The sequence below is a fragment of the Falco cherrug genome, chromosome Z (genome assembly GCF_023634085.1).
Source record: "Falco cherrug isolate bFalChe1 chromosome Z, bFalChe1.pri, whole genome shotgun sequence".
In the NCBI taxonomy this organism is placed as follows: domain Eukaryota; kingdom Metazoa; phylum Chordata; class Aves; order Falconiformes; family Falconidae; genus Falco; species Falco cherrug.
In genome coordinates, this window is record NC_073720.1 from 13,918,477 (window position 1) to 13,940,994 (window position 22,518).

At 37.7% G+C, this 22,518-nt stretch overlaps 1 protein-coding gene across 1 annotated transcript in view; it reads left to right on the plus strand.

Annotated features, from left to right (window-relative positions):
• The first annotated feature begins 2,165 nt into the window (after positions 1-2,165).
• SLC1A3 (solute carrier family 1 member 3) overlaps positions 2,166-22,518 on the plus strand; it is a 68,217-nt gene continuing 47,864 nt past the window's right edge. The window contains exons 1-2 of the mRNA XM_005432892.4: positions 2,166-2,351; positions 3,910-4,184. Coding sequence (XP_005432949.1) covers positions 4,004-4,184 — 181 coding nt within the window. The 5' untranslated portion in view covers positions 2,166-2,351; positions 3,910-4,003. The remainder of the gene's footprint in view (positions 2,352-3,909; positions 4,185-22,518) is intronic.

The following is a 22,518-nucleotide window of genomic DNA, read 5'->3' on the forward strand; positions in this document are numbered from 1 at the left end:
TCACAGATAGAAGCATTTAACCAGTAACATTTTGTATTTGTCCTAGTATTAAACACTGTATATTAAATCTGTTAAATCTATTGTATATGTAAAAGGAAGTTCTAGTACACTGCAGTTTCTTGTATTGCAGGGTGACACTGTGCTATGAACTGTGACTCATTTATTTCTATCCAGATATATTGATATCTAAGATACATGTTTCCTGTAATAAAAAGGATAATACTCTTTATACCTTATAGTTCCTTTATTTCACCATCAAAGTTAAAATCAATAAAAGAAATTAATGTCACAAAATGAAGGACAGAGGAAAAACATTTTGAACAAGAACGTTTTGCCAAAAAGGTCTTCATATTCTGTTTTTCTAAGCACTGTGTAACAGAATCTGTTGCTCACTGCAAGCTAATAAAAGTATCACTACTGAAGTTAAGCTAAGCTGTACTACTGCTTATTGTCAATTTCCATTTTGTCTCACTGAATAGGTCATTCTCTCACAGGATTATCCTTGTTTCTCACAGACTCCATTATTAATGAACGCATTAAATGATGACATACTTTTTTATCACCTCATCTGGGGCCTGAGCCCTGTCCCATTAAGGCAACTGGTACATCACTATTCATATGAGCAGAGGGCAGAATGAAGTCCTTATCTGGAATGTCCCGCAGAAAGCATGCCATAATCCAAAAAGAAAGATCAAACAAGCAGATCACTAAAGGCCAAAGGTCAGTTAAAAGGCCAGTTCCCATCTCCAGGCAAAATGGTGAGAGTATGTTAAAACCGCGACACGAAAAGAAGGAGAGTCGTTTAAGCTGTCAGGTATTGGAAAATACAGCATGTGTTTTTATCTTTGCAACACAAGCTGTCAACATTTTTTCTTGCCTTTTTCAGTCAATTAAGAAGTTAATTCAGATGTTTAATTTCTTTCTTAAATTCAATACCTAAAATTGGTATTCCATGGTACACAGTTCAATCTCTAAACCTGCATTAGTCAAGAGCAAGTTTGCATTTTACTGTAAGATTATTTTTCGTACATTATACATCATTATTTGAAGCACATTTAAATTAGAAAACACTTCAGTAAAACCATTACTGTGACTGTGTGGAAGTAACACTGCTCTTAATTTTATTTTGTACCAAACTATTTTTTTGGGTGTCTAGTACATAAGATTATTTCTGTACACTTAAAATTACTTTCCACCAAAAAAAACCCCACACATTAGAAGCCACATCATCTATAAACAAACTTCTGAAGCTATATGTTTAGTAAAAATTTATACAAATTTCCATTTACCGTATTTGTTCATCTTATAAGGAAATACACTGAAAAATCTCATGAAAGATACACTGAAATATAGTTATGGAATATTTTAACCTGACTTTAGCAACATTTACAATGAAAGTGTTCCTCTAAAAAGTGAAAGAAGGTCTTTGGGAATTCCCCTGACACTCCTCTGCAAGTATCTTTTCAGTAGTACAAACTTTTAAATGCTAAAAAACCTGAAGGCCACTTATTTCTCAAAAGTGGATGTTTTATGCTTTTCCCTTCATCATTCATTCCATGCTATTGATACAGGCTGAATGGGGCTTAGTACCAGTGAGTTTAAATTGCTAAAGAAGAGCCACGTCTCATAGTGTGTTTTGAATATCTACAAGAAACATACAAAGAATTACAGCTGATTATGTTTTTCTCTGTTCTTGATAATGCTCCAGTTGCTTCTGAAAGATATGCCTGTTTCCACACCCTGGGGAGAGCAGATCTTGAGTAACTGTCTTTAAGAATGAAAATATACATGATAGCCTCACACCACGTCTGTTTTTAGAACAAGCTGGCATGCTCACATATTTTACCATTTATTTGAAAAAGCGCAGGTGTCGTGTTATATAATTTTGTTTAGGCTGTTCATATCTCCAGTCTGGAATGTCTAACGAAGAAGTGCTCCAGCCTCCCCTGCTCTGTGCGTGTGTGTGCGATCCTCCAATTCATCCTGGGTTCTGATTTTGCATTTCTAACGAAGCTGAACTGACAAAGCGTGAAAGTGGTCTAAAAGGAAAAACAAAGAAAGTGACCCTGCTTTCACTGTGCCAAGACTAATCAATATTCCAGCAGCTCAGCTTTCCCCTCTCTTCTAATGTGTTTTCTTTTTTTTTTTTTTTTTTTTCCCAGAGTTGGGCTGCCAGTCTCCTCCCCTTTCCTTAAGTTACAGTGATAGTAAATTGCTGTATGCCAGCGCACATGCAGATTGTCAGTGTTTCCTGCCTCCCACTCGCCCAGCTCTGCAGCTCCGATATTTGCTGGGAAACCACTACCTGATCTGCCGCCATCGTCTCCTTGGGGCACCGGAGGTCTGAAAAGGTGAGACAGTTGTTTCATTTGGTGGGGTTTGGAGTACAAAGTCTTCATTTTTCACTCTCTGCCTTGGTACACCACTTAATGCAATGATCCTTGTGGCTGTACCCACGTTCTGTCTCGACCTTAATGTAAGTTATAAAAGACAGATTAGCTGCATTATTCATCTTGGAAAGAAAAGGCACTGTGAACGAATTGTGGTTTTTTTTGTTTTGTTTTTACAAAATTCTTAAATTAATTGTTCTGAAAAAAATCCTGCTGGCACACAGTAGTCGCGTCCAGGCTCCAATACTTACTAGTTTAAATACCCAGCTCAGTATGTTTCCACTGTCTAAATAAAAGCATATAAAAAGCATCTGTTAAAATTCAGGGAGGGCGTTGCACTAAAGTGCCAGTCTTGAAACATATGGCAGAAACAGCGATCAAATCCCATCAAAGTGATTTTGTTACTTGTTATTTCCTCTAAAACGTGCTGCTTGAAAACTCTGTGTATTTATATCCTAAGGGCTTTCTAAATAAAGTTATTTATGCAGTAGATTTATTAAAAGTAAGGTGTTAGGCTCAGACTCTGTATAAATTGGAAGCAAGTAAATCTATTAATTTCCCATTTCTTTATAAAAGCATGCCAATGTATTAAATAAGACTTCAGAAAATGAGATTCTTAGTCTGAAAAATACATTTGTGCAGGCTTCACAAGCAGGCACAAAAAAAGATAATTTAAAAATTAAGAAGAATGTCTTTAATGAAGGATTTTTAATATTAAAACGTTTTAAAGGCAGATTCAGTACGTGATTTCTTAAAATCAGATTATATCCCCATAATTGCTGTGAGGCCAAGGCAATCATTACTTTGCAATGTGAACTTGTATTAGTCTGTAGCAACAAGCTAAGTGGGATATATCTTCCAATGTTTTACAGATGTGCTCTGAATAGTTTATACTCTTCAAAGATTAATGTTATCAACACAAAATTGTTAAAGTCATATCTTCTAAGTAGTGGCTGAGGGATAAATAAACTATTCCTGCTGCTTTTTGCCATGTGAAAAGGAGGAATTCAGCCAATGCATTCAACCATTTAAAAACATCTGAAAATACAGAACATTTTAAATGTACCAGTTCAAGCAAAATATTTCTCTCCTATGGTTAATGTGAAAGCGAGCTAGAAATTTTTTTCAGATAATATAGGCCTGCTAAACAGATGAAAAGCAAGGCTGGCAGTTTTAAACATTATAGCACCTTAGGCTTCTACAAATTGTACTGATTTTACATTAGTATATTGCTAGCAACTGCAAAAAATGAGGTACTCCTGGTTTTTATGGTATGACAGCAATTCAGATTAATTTCAGAAGACACAGGACACATCATGATCAGTCTATACAATCATTTTTTCAAAGAGTTCTTTACACAGTCATTGAGGCTATGTATCAAAATCTGCAATCAACAACTTAGATATTACAAATTATACAAGTTTTACTGAAACATGAAGAATATTTACTTCCATGTAAACAAATGGCTAATCACTTCTCTAAAATACTATTGCAAGATTTGATATTTTTTGTCTTGCAGGTTTCTCCAGTACCTCCCACGGAAAAGAGTCTTCCACTTCTCTCAAGGGATACTGACAGAAGTTAATTACAAAAGAAAACTTTCTGCAAGATAGATGACTAAAGGTAACGGAGAAGATCCAAAACTTGGAAGTAGGATGGAACGCATTCAACAAGGAGTCCGGAAACGTACACTTTTGGCAAAAAAAAAAGTGCAGAGCATAACAAAGGATGATGTTAAAAGTTACTTATTGAGGAATGCCTTTGTGCTTTTCACGGTTGTTGCTGTGATTCTTGGTGAGTAATTCGTTCAACAGGAATATTCTGTTCTCCAATGTATTTGACAATGACAATTTGCCTGGGCAATTTGCATTACAAATGAGATCCCAAATTCTTCTGCACCGATAAGAATGCTCTGGCTTGGAGAGTTTTGCTTTGTCAGCTGCATGTTGAAGTTTAGGGAAGAGCTATTTTAATTATTCTAGTACTCCAAAGGAAAATTTTGGTGAAGAAAATCCAGCTGTTTTATGGATCCTTCCCTTAAAGAATCAGATAGAATAACTGAATGTTCTCAGTGACATATTTTCCTACCAAATCCAGCTGCAGCACAACACTCAAGATGTAACTTTTATTTACCTGGCCTATCAAAAAATAATACCTTGCAATGACAAAAAGAAGTCCTCAATTAATGACATTAAGGGACATTTCTAAGCAAAGGTATATATTACAGCCTCAGTCTTTTCAGTTTTCACTTGATAAATGGAAAAAAAACATTTTTTTTGTACCAAAGTACAAGCTCTCTTGTTACTCACAATCTTATACATGCATCTTTCAGATGCAATTGGGGTAACAAAGGCAATGTTACTTATTCAAAGGATTGCAAGATAGCACCTGACTGAATGCCTTTTTAGTGTATATGGGAAGGAATCCAAAACATCAAATAGCATTTAGATTTGGAATGCACCAAAATGTAAATTTAAAATATTGCTACACATTTTGAATTTACATTACAATCTTCTGAGAAAGGCTTACAATTTTTAAAACAAATTTTCCTTTGTATAATTGCATGATCACTGTTGGTAATTTTCATTTAACCACAGATTTTCTAAATGACACCATGTGTTTCATGAAATACCATTCTTCATAGTGTGAGTAAGAATATTATGGCTTTATTGTACTACTTTCATTTTCATTTTCTAAGTAATTTAAAATTTAAAACTGTGAATCTGTTCATGAAAACACAAATTTTAGCACTTGAAAGATAAGGGTATATATCCTACACCTATGTAGGGCCTAATGTCCTTGATAATGCTGTTCTGTATAAATCTGCTTGCTATGTTCCTACAACTTCTTCAAGAATTAAAATTTTAGGGCTTTACCGCTATCGTTCATTGATACTGCATCTGCAGGGGTTTTTTAAATTCATTTCAGGTTTGATGGTCTTTGCCTGGGAGACAACTACATTAATTTTCATGTTGGTAAAATCAAGTACTTTGTTGCCACAATAGAAATGTCAGTCTTTCATATTTGCCAACAGTATTCAATCACAAGTGATTTTAATTCTTAAATAAGAATTTGTTCCATGCAAAACTCCCATTAATATGAGGGGTAAAAAATTTAGGTATTTTATCTACAGTGGATAGGAAAGGCAGAACAAATTAAACAGGGTTTGAAATGCTGTCCAACCTCAAAGGAATGCAACTCTTAGATTGTCACCTGTCTATACTGCAGAAGACCAATATGATTTTGCAATTTTTCCACTGTCATCTAGCTCCAGTGTGACTCCTGTATATTTGGCAATGTGAGAACAGAAATGTAGGCTGGACAAGTATATTTACTGTTACTGCATGTTCCAGTTAGTGTTAGATGACTAGTGACAAATGCATGCCCACAGGTCCACTACCACATACAGCAATGTCAGAGTACCAATAAGGCTGGAACACAAGTTGAAGAACTAATAAAAATGTGCAGCCTAGGATGAGCTGGCTGTTCTAGTTCTGCTCATGAACCTACAGACATATATGGTGTCATATGTGAAAAAAAGTCTTCTCATTAGTATGATAGAATACTCCAAAATTTTCTTACATTTGTTATTTGTGGTGTAAGTCTACAGTACATATGTATGATTAGAACAGTAATTCACATTTGGTAGCTCCCAAAAAGGCAAGATTTGGGGTTTTTGGAGTTTTTTGCTGTTGTGGAAATATTCAGAAGCAGGGGACAGTTGGTGAAAGAGTCTGGAAAACACTCAGTGGTTGAACTCCATCTGTCTAGTTTGGCAAGGACTAAATTGTTACCATCTCTCAGTTGTTTGGTGATCTGTGGAAAATCAGATGGTGGGCTTGATCCCTTTCCTAGCAAAGAGTAATCAACATTGCTAAATTAACCCATCAATTAGCACCACTTGCTGTCTTATCAGAGATACTTGGATGTGCGGTAGGTGGAAACCAAACTATACTCAAGCCAGGGTTGAATCATTTATGAGAAATGATGCTTAATGCTCTGTAATCTAAATAGACAGATGACATCAGTGTGCAGGACTCACCATCCAGCAATCTTCATAAAGGCTAAACTCAGGAAAAGCAAAACCTTAGCTTTAAAGAGAGCAACATTTCATAAGAAAAATTTCTTTCAGGCCTCTTTTGTCAAGGCACTTACATCAAAAAGTCTATTTAATAGAGCATTTCTGATTTATTTGTTGAGCAGGATTGATGCTGGTAGACGTTAAGTGGATAGGATCATATGTCTTACCCTAGTTTCAGGGCTGTAGTTTGCAACAGGTACTTTAGTTAGTGTCTGTGGAAACATGAACATTATTATGAAATTGGTAGCTGCAACATGCCTTTGTTTGGGTTGTATACTGATATCTTGCAGACAAAGCAGAGATTTTCTGGCATTCACACGATAAGGAGAAATATAGCCATTTACCCTAACTTCTACCATTCCTCTGATTCTGAACCCAATTCTAAACAGAATTCACTAGCTGCTACAATATAGAACCAATTAATCTTTAAAAACCTAATTATGAATGTGCAAGAAGTTATAATTCATGTTGAGAATTACTTGGCACCATTCTCCATTTCACAAAAACCTCATTAAAGGTCCTTCTGACTTCACATTCTGCATTAGGTAGCACATTGCCATTATGATTGTTGTTGCTATTTTTAGTCAAATTTAAACTGCTTTCAAGCCTTTTGAGAAACTGAGAAAATCATGGTCAGTAAGTGAGTTAGTTATGATGCAGTTTTCCAGATTCTTCTGGGACACCTAGAATTACTAAATTTGTTTTCTGCAGTGGATCTTGCAAGAGCAAATAGATTAGAACAATTATGTGAGACAAATTTGGGAAGCTCACCACTGGTAAATTCAGAGTGTCATGAGGACCAGGAGCAATTTAAGGTAGGCTAGGGGTCATTGTGGCTCATGGAAAATCTGCAGGAAGTCTTACAAACTTTGTAGTCCTAGCCAAATTACTAGCAAAATCTCAGGCAGTGCCCTCTCTCCCATGCCTCTCTCCCACACTACTTAGCTCCATCATCCTGTCCCCAAACTGCCTTCCTTTCAGATACCCTTCCTTCAGCAGACTGTGTTGATTCTCTGCTACTTACGGCCCATTTTCCAAAAATGCCACAGGAGCTCAGATGTTACTCTAATGCCAAAGACTCCTAAAGCCAAAGAATCTCCTGTGGATTCTGAACTTGTACTGAAGGAAAGATCAAGACATAGAGAGCTGCTGAGCAGAGATCCTGAGAAGCTGTTCCCAAAGAAATACTGTTTTAACTGAGGGGCTCGGTGAGGTAGAGGGAGGCTGTGAAACAAGCACTATAAGAAGCAGTTTCTGCATAGTTATGAAGCCATTACAGCTCCAAATCTTTAGTTAAAATCCTCTTGACTCTGCCAAAGTTATACGCCACAGCTATCCATTGGGACACTCAAGGGGGATGGAGATGGATCCAGTTCTGTTTTCTGACCACCTATCCACCTTTGAGGGAAGGAGTGCAGGGCTGGATGTGTTACTGAATGCAGTCTTCTGTAATTGCAGGCAATCTCACATTGGATGTGAAACGTAGACAGGCACATATAACATCTACAAAAGAGCACACCATATATAGGATTCCAAAACTTTCCAACACTGTTATAAAAAATTACTGAAAAGTACAGGAAGAATGTTGTACAGGAGTACAGGAGAGATGAAGGCATTGCCAATGTCCATATGTCTCTGAAAAAATTTCAGAGTTAAATAAAGCCTGTCTTAATACAGAAGGCAAAAATGCAACAAAACCCCTGAAATATATGAACCATAAAAAGCTGTCCAGAGTAGCAGATTCTCCCACCCCAATGCACGTCTGGGCTGAACAATAGTTTCAAATGAAATGAGTCCAAAGAGCTGCAAGTCTGTAATATACAGGTAGGCAGAATCCTGGATCACGCCCACCAAAAACACAGCCTCTTGTGTGTTGAAGCTTTCCTGCCACTGGCAGATCATCTGCATCCACTGAAGACTGAGGCTGACATACCCAGAGAAGGGTGTTTGATCCCCCTTACCCGTGGACGATGAACACAGTGACAGTGCCTGCCAAAGGCAGCCTTGCTAAAATTTGCATAATAAAGCAAAGATGCATCACTATGGGGGAAACAGCTGTGGGAGGTGAGACATAGGTGAGAGAATATGTCAGAACATAAAGACAGAAATGTGATAACAGATGGAAGTTTAACATATAAGAAGAAAATCAAGAAAAGTTTGGGGACAGCTAAGGAGAAATTAATTGTATATATGCCGAACTCTGAGGCTGCCTCTGTCCCAACGCTTTTCTAAAGAACCTGCGCAGCACAATTGCTTTCTCACTGAGTAGCAAAACCTTCCTAGATAATACTCTGAAAAAAATGCTCAGCAAAACCTTACTCCTTTTTGAAGTTAAGAAATGGTTGCAATTTTGGGAAAAAAACCCACACAAACAGACATCATCAGATCCAGAGTAACACTTGAAAATTCTAAAGAGATAATCCTTTTCAAAATGGAGAAAAAGTATAGAAATACAAAAAAGTTTAATTCTGCTCTTAAGTAGCCAGTAATAAAAGCCAGGCTGAAAAATGTGAACCGTATGCTAGTGTAGCAGTTGTTTGCTGAATAAAATTATGTAAATTTATGATCACAATCTGAATTTACTTCCATGCACTCTGTTGTTACTGAAATGAAATAGGGCTGGTTGTAGGATTGCCATACATGGCACAGAGTAACAACAAAAAACTTGGCTACATTGCAAATCACAGCTGAGCATTCTGGAGAGAGCAGCTGTGCGTATATGCACAGTAAAGATATAAAATGTACTAAATGTATACTTGCTACCTTCTCATTTGCTCTAAATTGTCAAATCAGTGGGCTTTCAAAGTGATGCTCAAAAGCAGTACATCTGAGTGGTCATAAAACAATCCAGACAAACTTACGTTCACTGCACTCTTCATACAGCTTGTGGAAAGGAAGGTGAGATTCTCAAAATTCTCTATAGAAATTAAATTTAAGTTTATTTATGTAATACCACTTCTTACAGAGCAGTTTTCAAGGCTGTCCTGGGTGGCATGCAGGACAGTAACTGCATGAGATGTTTAGGATGTTTACATGATTTCTCAGAAATTTTACAAAAAATTCCCTGAAAGCCAGTAGAATACAGCAATCGTGCTATCAAAAGATGTGTTACAACAGAAACAGTGGTCACCTCAAAGACTGTAAATTTTTTTTTTTATTTGAGCATCAAAGGGGACTAAAAGGACATTTCAGCATCAAATGAGCTAGTATTAGGGCTTGCCAGTCCTTTCCCTGTTTCAGGCATGCATGGTAGTCACTATGGTGATTGCAAAACATCAGAAACACAAGCAAGGTGCCAGTTATTTGTATGCTGAGTAAATGTTTAACATTGTTAGACCCTTACTAGCACCCTAGCTGTTGTAAAGCTAGAATGAGTTGTCATCTGCACTGGAATGCTTTCGAGTTGCCCACAATGAAGGTGTAGTTGAAGATGGCATGATCAGTTGTTCATGAATCCCCAAAACTTTCATTGATGTGGCTTAAATTTCTCACACCATTTCTTGAAATAACCAAGCATCTAAAAGTTTCCAGGGATTTTATTATACCAAAGGAAAAATATCACCTTTTTAGGTGAATGAAGATAAGGTGCACTATACAAAGAAATCCAATATCAAAGAGTGTTAAATAAGGAAATTAGATATTCTGGATGTTAATAAGGATGCTAAAAATTTAAGATATAAATGCAGGGATTGTGATAATTTGTACTGTAGCAATGACTTCTAGAGCTGAGAGATATTGACATTTTTTCATGCCTTGTTAAAAAAAACAGTTGTTCTGGAACCACCAACTGCATAAAATAATCTATGCACTCAAATTAGTTGTGTTTATCCTCTCTCCATCTTCCCAGTTCCTTTGGTTTACTGCGCATTCCCTTCAGATTTTGTATTTCATTAAGTTTCAGGTTATAACCCAGTAGTCCACTCACTGAAGGGCTGGACTGAGGGGCTGCAGCGTGTCCAGAGACGGGCAGGGGGCTGGTGCCGGGGCTGGGGCACAAGGCTGGTGGGGAGCGGCTGGGGGAACTGGGGGGGGTCAGCCTGGAGAGGAGGAGGCTCGGGGGCACCTTGTGGCTCCCTGCAGCTGCCTGACAGGAGGGTGTAGGCAGGGGGGTCGGTCTCTTCTCCCAGGTGACAAGTGACAGGGCAAGAGGAAACCGCCTCAGTCTGTGCCGGGGAGGTTTAGATTGGGTATTAGGAAAAATGTCTTCACCTAAAAGGTTGTCAAGCATTGGAACAGGCTGCCCAGGGAAGTGTCTGAGTCACCATCCCTGGAGGTATTTAAAAGATGTGTAGATGTGGAGCTTAGGGACATGGCTTAGTGGTGGAATCAGTAGTGTGAGCTTAATGGTTGAACTTGAAGTTCTTAAAGGTCTTTTCCAACCTAACCAGTTCTATGATTCTTTAAGACTTACCATATTTCGTCATACATCTATTTCTTAGCATATTATAGCTCGGTTCAAGCTGGAGCTCTACACCAGTAAGGCAATGCAAGTGATAAATAAAAAAAAAATAGTAAAGAGCTAAGAGGTTTCTTCCATACTAATTTCTGCAACTGTGTTGTTCATAGAATATGCTACAGTGTCTCCAACATATATCAGAAACAACCAGGCTGTGACCAAGGAATTTTAGTTAGTCATTGATACAACAAAAATTGACAATATGGAATAAGGAAGAAACTATGGAAAACAGGGAAAGTACAAATGGAAATTATTCCAGAGAAATTTTGCTGAGAGCTGGATTATTCCATTTAATATGTCAGCCCTTCAGACTTGAAGTTGAACTGACACAGTTTGCACTTTTAATCAACAGGATGAAGCCATGGGGGGTGTTAACTTTTTAAAATCCATACAAAATAAATGTATTTTGATGAAGATTTTATAAGGTATTTTTTAAGAAAAGGGGAAAATGATAGGTCCAATGCACTGTACAACAGTGAAACGGATAACAGTTAAAAAAAGAAAAGAGGAAAAGAACATCAGGGTAACAGGTTAATCAGGAGAATAACAAAATGTTACTGTTACTCATTTTATCTCATTGTTCTCCCAGGTCTGTTCTCTTAGTAGCTGTTATATTCACCTTTTGAATTGTTATTCAGTTCTGTACGTTGAAGAAATGAATTTTCTTGCTTGAAATTTGACATGTCTATGTATTTTCTATTGGCATGGATAGAAGATCATAAATGGAAATCAGTTTAACAGTTACAAAGCGTGGCCTTGTTTTTCACCATTTACTATAACTTGGCATAACTGAAAATTTGTTAATTCGAAAAAAGTCTATAAAAGATGAGGCTTAAGCATTAAGCATTATTTACACTGAAACATAGGCTGCTCCCTCAAACTGGCTCTAGTAAGTGCTCTGGTTTTACCATTCACAAGGACTAAATTAAAAAAAGAGTAAAATTGCCTTTGTATAGCAGGACCATTAATAAGGGAATTCCTGGGAGCACTACCCAGAGGCAGCTGATAAGAAAGGCTACTGCATACATTTTGATGTCTTTTAAAATAACGTTGACTTGGGAATACACACTTTAAACAAACTAGATGTACAATCTAGTCCTTCAAAGCCTAAAATGTAAGCAAAGGAAGCTGCATATGGAATCCAAATCTTAGAGCTGTGTGTCTTTTTAGTACATGAGCAAGAGCTAGAAGGCTCAGAAGGGCAACCCCACAAATATAACTGCCTAAAACTTGCCAGGAGAAAAACAAACAAACAGGTTTGCATTCCTACTCCCACTCCTTTCTGAGTCAGGACCATGCCAGGTATTTTCACCCAGCCAAGATCCAAAAGCATAAGAGCCCTCACCTGGGGAATGGTGTCAGCAGCACTTGAGGAATTGGCTTACTCTTTTCCTTTCAAAAGGCAAGTTACAGAAGGATGCAATTCCACCATTCCTTTCATCATCAGGCAGAAGTTGTGTCATCAGGCAGAAGGAAACACAAATACATATGCCAAGAGAGCAAAAGGTGGCTTGATGTTTTAGCCTAATGGCTATGCAACAGGGAGCCCCAGGCTGTAAAGTAACAGGAACGCAGCAGGGCATCCCAAATCCAGGTGATTCTCTGTGTGCATGTGCCAGTTGTGTTCAGTTTCTAGATGCCTAGGACTTAATTTGGAAATATGCAAATAGATGTTTAGGTCATGGCAATTCTAAGAGAAACACAAGCAGAATGGTGAGAAGGGAGGGTCTTCCAAAACAGAGAAGCGCCTCTTAACTTTATAGATTTCTAGAACTAAGCTTTTTTACCAAGAGGGACTTTGAAGGTCACAATTGGGAGTCAAGTACTTATTGTGTAATTGTTCCAGGTGTCAGTTTCCCTTTGCAAATTTTGTGACTTTTAAGATAGGGAAATTCTGTCGTTCTGAGTAATGGCTAGCAGTGAGAAGACAAGTATGATAACCTATACAGAGGATACATCTAGAGTAATCCTCTATGCTACAACACATCCTTCAGATGAGTTAACTCACAAGAAGTTAGGCATAAGACCTCTTTCTAATCAACTGAAACAAAACACTTTTGGAAAACACCTTTTTTTTTCATGTGTTGAAAGAGGCTGTTAACCAGTAAACCAAATAGATGGAAAGTTTTAGTTACAAATAGTTTCATAGTCATATTGAGGTTCTTAGGGATGAAGTGGCTCAAGTAACTAATTTGAACAGCTAGGGACTGAAGGATTCCTATCTATCCTTTTAAAAAGATGGTAACATGATTCCACAAATTTCAGTCACAAACCTGGTTTCTTTATTGAAAGAATTAACTGAACAAAAAACCAAACAATCCTTTGATTGCAGTAATGCTTACACTTGATATAGCAATAGTCTTGTATTCTACAACAGGAAAACCTTCCTCTGTCTGTCCAGGTCTGTCCAGGTTGTTTGCATGTGTCAGCAAAATACTGGATAGAAAATTCTTTAAAATCCTTCAACAAAGCCTGCCACATGAGTTATGTTCCATGACCCAAACAGTTCTGGCATAGGCATATCTTGATTCAACAAAATACTTAATCCTTAGTGGCAAAGAACTCGGTTACCGATTTAGACTATCAACACTAAGTTATATTAACTGGTGGTTTTGTAGGAATTAAAAGTTGGGTTTGCTCCATAGAGATATGAATGCATAATTTGAATGTCCCACAAATGATGGTGTGAAACTGCCTATCAAGGAAGCCAAGTCTACAATGATCTATTTCGTAGTGTATGTCGGAGGTGGTATTAAAAAAACCAAATAAATGCAACTATCAAGGTCTAACCTCAGGCTCTCTGTTAAACTACACCAGGAGTTCTTCTGAGTACAGCTGAAGCACATTTTCTGGGCATGTTTGCACAAAGTTCTTGGCACTGAGAGATCTCAACCCCATTGAATGCAACTCCTCAGTGCATCTACACAGTAAAAAAGACAAAATAGTACAGATGATCAGCTGAAATTGTAGCAGAGTAAACCAGAATTTGGTGCTGTTAAGGACTGTGTCAACTTCCAGTTGAAGAAAAACAGGAAAGACAGAAATGTAAAGGCAAGAAAGGAACTATGTAAACCTTTGGAAAGCAGTTTTCTTATCTACTGGGAACTATTCTTTATGGGAGTAAAACCAGTAACATTAATCAGGAAGGTGAAGCACCAAAGCAAACCCAGGCATGAAAAATCTAGTTATTCCAGTCACTTTGTAAAGCACTGAGTAGTACCATAACTCTAAATAATACTTCACAAAATACAATCTGTCGTAATTGTGATGCATTATCTTTTTTATATGCATAGTAAGAGCAAATTCCTGAATTTTGATAGAATTATTTTTTGCATCAAAAGTATATTTTCTATAGCTCAGAGACTAATAAGAGTACATGCATCTATGAGTACTTGTCTTTCAGTAAACCCTTTTGTCTGTGGATAAAATCAGGAATAATGTCCCCATTCCACAAAGAACAGTAGGCTTCAGTGCAAGCAGTGAAAACTCTTCATTCCAAATCCCCTACAAATGCCCTGCAATTTCTTGTCTTATAAATAACAAAAAAGAAATCAAAGATGGGAAATAAATATAGAAACAGTTCAAGGAAAACAAGAAAAAACTTAAGAAAAAAATTAAAGGCAAACAGGGAAGCAAAAGTTGGATAAAAAGAGAACAATCTTTTGGACATGTTCTCAAAGGAAGAAAATTACCTCCTAATTGGGGAAGGCAAATGAACCAAATAACTAGAGAGGGAAAGGAACAAATGTGTGAGTGTAACACTGGAGCCAAGAAGTACCAATGGACAGATTTCAGTGATTTTTTAAAATAGTTTTAACTGCACACAGATGCTGTTATATCCTCAGATTTGGCATTAGAAGCATCCTGGTTTAGGCAGTACCTCATAAAACACCGATGGCTACATCAGTTTTTCCTTGCAACTTCAAACTCCCCATTCTTATGGTATGCCTTCTGTCCACAAAATCTGAGGAGCTGCTGCTTTATCTACAAGTAAAGAAAACATCTGAGTGCCCAGCCATAGCTATGAAGGTGTTCCAGGAGTTCAGCAACCTCCAGAGTTAGGCAGTGACAGGCAGAGGTTCTGAGCATCTTAGTTCTGAGCTGCAAATTAAATGGCTATGTATCTATGTTAATTTACCTCTAAATACCCATAAAATACTATAAAATAAAAATACAATATTATAAAATGTCTCTAAATCTTTGCAGATTGGAACTGAATAATGATGTTAGAAGTCTGGTGTGATTTTATTGAGGCGATAGCTGTCACTGGACAAAGCAAACCTTCAGAGTCATTCTCAGGAGGCAGGTGTCCTTGATGCACAGTGATTGCTGCTCTGTCGCTTTTCAGTATAGCTGAGAACACCACGGCACTGTCGTGACCCCTGAGCAAAGATGATACACTGACTTCTCTTCCGATGCATGGAAAAACTCATTGACATCAATGTAACTTACTTCACTATACATCTGCTTTTCTCCAGACATATCTCTTTTTACAGCCTTGGAATTCTCTCCAGGTGGAATGGGAGGGTTTGGGGCCTGGTGTTTTCTGATCTTTCACACCTTAATTGAGACAGCAGTTTCAGCTAAATTGCTTGGTGTCTGGAAGTCTCTGAGAGCTCCAGGGTGCATCTGTGCATGCACAGTAGATGCTGTAGCCTTGGGCAATGCCTTTAGCACTCCCAGAGAGTGTCAGGCCTGCCACAAATCAGTACCTGCCACCCAGAACTGCCATGGTCAGTCTACTTGTGCACAATAAGTGTACTGCACCCTGACTAAAGCAGGTATGTGTTTTATATACAAATAAACCAGGTAGTTCAATGACAGAACTGTCAACAAGCTGTAAGTTATCACCTTGCTGCTAGAACCGTCCCATACCACAACATATCCCACCACTGCGATCTTCTGGATCCCAATCGTGCCTAGGATGTCTAGCTCTTCTATGGAACTTCTCCAGTGACTCCCCTCATGATAACTCTCAAGCAAAGGAGAGGCAGCTATTTGTGTCCAAATTAACCAACATATTCCACTTCAGTACAGCCACCTATAAAAGCTACTTAGTGCAGAGCTCCTTAAGCTCTCTACTGCATTGGCATCATCCAGTTAAAAGAGAAGGAAGATGTCACACAAATATATATACACCTATACGTGTGAGATTCTCTACTGGGTCTCTGTCAGGTGACAACTGTACAGGGATACCAGCTAGTTTATTAAGACAGTTGATACTTGGTCTTCTTCATGTATGAAACAGAGAAGAAAGCTCATGTGGAAAACATTTACTCTGAATTTGGCCTCAGAAGAAGAGAAGTAAAGAAATTTTAAGCTACCTGTTAGCTCCTGGATTGTTCTGGATTGTCATAGGAAGAGTAATTGATTAGGTTGCTTAAGGGTATGTTTCTGTGATTGATTAAGCCAGTCCTACCTCTGTCCCTGGTTGCATGTTCCCACTTCCACATGTTTTCTTTCCTCCCTTGCCATTACACCAGCACCACCACCACCACCTAGCACAGCAGTAAACCTGTACAGGGAACTAATCTGGCAGAAATCTAACCCAGTAAAAAATAGTTCCTCCCCGGTTTAGCCCCCAAATGAGCTCATCTCAGTATCTGACAAGTCCTTTGAAGTAAGGACTTTAGGTCAGTCTAGCTTGGAGAAGAGGCTGAAGGGCAACCTCGTTGCTCTCTGCAGCTTCCTGGGGAGGGGGCGTGGGGAGGGAGGTGCTGATCCCTTCTGCCTGGGATCCGCTGACGGACACGCGGGAAGGGTTCAAAGCTGCGCCAGGGGAGGCTCAGACTGGACGTCAGGAAGCACTTCTTCACCGAGAGGGTGGTCAGACACTGCAACAGGCTTCCTGGGGCGGTGGGCGATGCCCCAGGCCTGTCAGTGCTTCAGAGGCATTTGGCCAATGCCCTTAGTAACGAGCTTTAACCCTTGGTCAGCCCTGAAGCGGTGTCAGGCGGCTGGACCAGGTGACCGTTGTGCGTCCCTTCCAGCTGAAATACTCTATTCTAGTCTAGTCTATTAAAAGACTTAATTCTTCTATTAAAAGAATCAGCTTAAATTGTATTATTTTCCTGACTGTAGCAATCTAGTGTTGTTCACAGCATTATTCCCCTCAGTTTGAAGCTGTACATGCCTTTCCTTACCTTACTTAATTCGCCTGACACAGGACTTGGACAAAAGAGCCTGTAAGTGTCTCTCCTGAACCAAGGGCATTTCTCCAGTACTTTTTAGGTTTTCCCATCAAATATAGTTTGTGTGAAGAACCTTTAGAGAGGGTCATAATCTTAAAACTTTAGGATAAAAAAGGTCAAAAAGATGCAATAAGGCAGTACCAAGGTATGTATTATACAAGAAATAGTCCTCATGATTAAGAACAGCAACTCCGCTGCAGTCCTAAATTAAATCAATTGAGTAAAAAAAGTAACTAGTTAGCAACTAAACAATAATTAGCATAGTAAGAGCTAATTTTTAACATATAATCAGTAAAAGTCACAAAAAATCACCAAAAAAAGACTGCTGTAGTATTTAGGTATTGAATATTTAGATTAGGTACCTAGCATTTAGGTTCATCAGAACGGTTTCAAAGGGAACATGCCTCTCTACCTACATAAAGAAAACCAGAAAGTAAGGAAGGAGCATGTGATATACAAGGGGGGTGAGGGTAGGAGGAAGGTTCAATATGAAATTATGGAAAAAAATTAAAATCAGAAGCATGCAAATGAATTTGTGAGTCTGTGGTTCTTGTGGCAAGCAAAGAAAAAGATTAAGAATGATTGTGATTTTGTTGGCAACTTGAAGTATTTCTTACCACTAGAGAAGTTAATTTAACTTTTTCTCTCAAGCAAATACAGTTGTGGCCTTATCTGAAACTAGTTGTTGGAGGAAAAGGTGTCAGAACAAAATGGTAAATTAAGCAGAAATAAATGACCCAAAGAACAAAAGCATTCATTCCAGAGCTCTGCAGGAATGTAAGAACGAAATGGCTGTGCAGCTAACAAAAATGTACAGTGTCCCATTAAACTGGTAGGAGCCTGATTCTCTTACTGGCTTTTGCCCAATTTCTGTTATAGAACAAAATGTTATTTGCTTGCTGGTTATAAGGTCTTCTGGAAGAGGACTATTAACAGCTGTTACTTTAGTGCACTATTCTACCTAATTTAAGGTATTATTTTCCAGTTACTATGAATCTTTCTATTTCGTGTTAGAAAATAAAAGGTCTATACCTCACCTATTACAGAAAAGGTGTTGATAGGAACCTCATTCAACAGTGGTTTGAGTTTTACCGGTAAAGAGCAGAAGTGTATGTAACTCTTATGGGTGTGTTCTGTTTGAACTGGAAAGCACTAATAAAGAAAAGGCAGCTCTTGTACTGTCATTAATATATCACCTTGGAATTTCCTCTTGAAATATGCTTGAGTGATTTTTGATCAATTAAAAAGTGAAACTGCCTAGATTTTCTACTTTCTGAATGAAAATACAGCAGAGAGCATGGACATTGTAGAAAATATTAACTCCAAATAATGGTATGGCCTTAATTCCTGCATGTTTCTGAAATTAAATGAAGACCAGAAGCTCATAAGGATTCATTTTAAAAACTTCAGTTATTCAACAAAGCTTCTGCTTTTGTTCATTTAAAAACATCATGCCAATTAAAAACTTCCTTATTCTCTTTAAAATTATGAATTACTTGAAGTAGTGAAAAAAGCAATCCTCTCTATTAAATTTTTATATCTAAGTTTTCTAAGTGAGCCAAGGAGGAGGATAGTTCTGAAGTTCCTGAATGAGCATTTAGATCTGAATAAAGCCCCATCTCTTATCTTCTAAAAGTTATGGTTCTTTTTTTTTTTTTTTTTCCTGATGTGGTGGTTTAAACCCACGTGTAGGTGTGCAACCTATTTCCTCTATGCAACACAAACTATCATGTGAAACAGCTCTCTACTGTTGTGAGACCAAGGCATTTTGTAATACAGTTAAGAACTTCATTTTCTCCATAGAGGATTTTGAAGTTTATTCCCAAATTCAATTTAAGAAATTCTATGTAAGTTGATGATGCTCTGGTAGATCATTACAATATTTTTTTTCTGTGAAAAAACCAAAACAAATAAAGAAGAAGCAGCATCTCCATAACAAATCTGTTCCTAAAAAACTATTACAAAAGTTTTGATGTTTTGTCTTGTTGCTTCAGATCCTGAGTTTAATGATCACTTCATCACACTTTGATGTTAATCCATTTAAGAAATTTTATATAGAATTTGTAATTTTCTTAGTGGTTACAGGTATACCCATAGTTTTTAAAGCCTGACATGAAGACTTTATTGTTCCTTTCTGGAACTGCAGCATCTAGAAGTGAAAACCCTAGGCCATTCATCACTGTGAATTCCTATCTAAGGTATAAGCAATCCCAAATTATATCTGCCATTTTTGCCATTTCCATCTCATTCCCATCACTGTCAGAATTATTTTCACCTTCTTCTCCTTTCAAGTTTTAAATCCTCTCTTCACTGTATTCATACAGATTGAATTTTATTTTAAACATCTACATTGGTATAAAAATGCACTGAAATGGTTTATTTCAAGGATTGTTCTGTCATCAAGATTATGTGCAAACCAAGTTTTCCATAAATTTGATGATACCGTTGACAAGAACACCTCAAAAATCTTTTTATAACTATAATCTGATTTGCTTCTTCATTATGAACAGTATAAATTATTCAGCAAAGTGGTTCTGTTATACAACTATACACATGTGTAGAATTCAGCTCCTTAACTTAAACATGCACTGCTGATTATTTCCAGAAAAAAATTAACAAATTCTGTTGAGAAATCTACTCCTCCCTGCAGCGCAGAAATGGTACACCATTTACCATTTGAGAAGTCAGGCTCTGATAGTGTCGATTGTTGATTAGTTGTTCTCTGTTACAAAGGGTAGTCAGAAACCTGCACAACAGGTTGTGGGAACTTGTTTCACACAAAGCTTTGCTTCATTAAAATTCTCAGAATTAGTCAGAAACTTGAAACTTTTACAGAGAAAGGCCAGCTCCAGTATTTAATCTTCTCAATCCTGACCATGGAGGGTGCTAAGCACTACAACTCTTACCACACACAAAGACATGGATGGTTGTTGAAATACTGCACACCTTCCAGAGGTTTAGTACCTTCTGCCAGGTCCAACTTCCCAATTTTATGTTGATACTTTATCATTGTGCCTATCTCTAAATCATCATTGTATGCTGTTACCTCACTCTTTAAAACATGTGAATGTTGGTTCTGAGAAGTGAAGTCAAAGAAGTCAAAGCTGCCTTGCCAAGTTTGACTTTCAGACAGGATGTAATACCCAGTATCATCACCATATATTCTAAAACCAAAAGAGATGGGTAAAATTATGCGGTTCTGCTTTCATTATTAGACACTACAGTGAGGAAATAATTTGCTTAAATTCCTTCTTGCACTGCTAAGGTCATTATGTGAACACAATCGATTTTCAGAAACATCTATGAAGCAACTACTACTATACCTATATTACAAGGAAAGAAACTGAGTCAGGGAAAGGTTCTTATGGCTTAGGCATGACTGCATATAAATTAACAGCAGTGCTAAGATTAGGGCTGAAGAATTAGTAACTACTGGGTGTCAACCAGTTCACTAGAATACATTACCAAGCACATTTTTCCCACATCTCAGAAATTCTTTTTGCAACTTCAGTGCTGGGTAATCCTGTAATTACGCATAGAGCACTTTAGAACAAAAAAAAAGCAGTAATTTTTGGCTCAACAGGTTTACATGGAACTTCAGAAACTCATTCTCACTATCAATAATATTCATTCAAACAGCCATTGACTCAGGTCCTGATTCTTTCTTAGGCTACTTTGTACTGCGTGGACAGTAGCGGACCAGATAATCGAGCCCTTATAGTATAGAGTCAGAACTAGTTCTTATAGCAGCCTCAGAAACCCTTACTAAATTCAGTGAGGCTTTGTACTAGTACAGAAATTAATTCATGTGGAACTAATTGCAGGACTGTGGTCTAAGTAAGAGACTGGCCTAGCTCTATTTGCTTGTTATCCTGTTGTCAAAATGTAGTGCTCATTAAGTTCTGAAACAATGGGTCCAGATGGATTCTTTATATCTGAGAAATGTGTTTCCCATATAAAAAGAAAATAATGAGTAACAGTGCAGGGGAATTTAGAACCTTACTGAAAAGAAGGAAAACTCTAAGGCAGGTCTTTAATCAAGAATAATTCAGAGGTCCTTCCTCTTTGCATTTTATGATCTACTTTTACCTAAAAAAAAATATAATTTATTCAAAATGCACTTTGACTACTTGAGTCTATAGAACATGAATGAGACTAAAACAAATGCCTTCTAGTCCCCCCGCTTTCTTCCATAGTGTGAACTCTGTGCTTGGTTCCAGTTGTCCTCTAATCATTTTTCTACCATTCTATGACACTGAAATTTTCTATCCTACACAAGAGATTTCTGGACTACTCTAACCTAGCTAACCTGCTGAAGTCTCTAGCGGCATGATCAGACAGTGGTCACTAACACAAGGGTTATAGCTCTTGCCTTACATGAGCAGATGGCAGCAAGCTAGTGTAGGAGGCATAACAGCATATTTTAGCTAGTAAAATTTGGCATGAAGATACTGTCTACTGTATGGATGTACCAATCTAAAATCTGATTTAAAAAAAGAAGGCAAAACCACAAAGTGATTAAGAATTGGAACTAGTAGTCTCCGGAAGTGTTCAATGTTATGGCATTTTCAGGACATCTCCAAGTGCTAACATGGTCTAGAAGTGAGCTTGAATGCTCTTCTGCCTCACATCACTGACCACACAGTTTCATGAAAAGCTTTAGGAAACATAAGTCTCCCTATCTGCCAAAAAGAGCAGTCCTACCCTACTCCAAGGTGCGTTGCTTGTACCTTGTACAATGTACCAAGGTACATTCCCTTGTGAAGATACCAACACTTGTGCAGTCATGCAAACAAATTATCTCTGGGAATTGACTTAGATGAAAATTAACCAAGTAAAATAAATTCTTTTTGCAGCAGGATCAATTCTCTGATCCAACTTTCTATACAGCCACAATTAGCACAAATGCCAGTACTAGACAGTGGGGAACAACATGAATTCAGGAATGGGAAGGAGGGATAGTTGAGTTTTACCATCTGTATGGTTAAGGTGTTCCAGATAAAGCCATGTATTGCCTGGCTGGATATAGAACACCTACATCAGATAGGCACCAAATCATTTGACATTCAGTAAAACGTAACTAGTTACGATAATAACAAAATAAGTTATTTGCTAACCAAAGAAGCAAATAAAGCAGTGGGTGTCAAGCACAGCACAAAATCTACAAAGTTCTAGCTGAGAAGTTTAGGTTGTCACATGTCAACCTATCACTTCCATTTGTAAATTATCTCAAGCACTATTTATCTGTTCCCAGCAAGATAAATGGATCCAGGCACTCCCTTACTCCACTCCCTCAGGCACTGAAACTCCACTTAATCATTCAGTAAGACCTTCCAACCCCTATTAGCCACTTTTTCACAAGTGCTTGTGTTTCTGAAGGTAGGCATGTGTAAAACTACT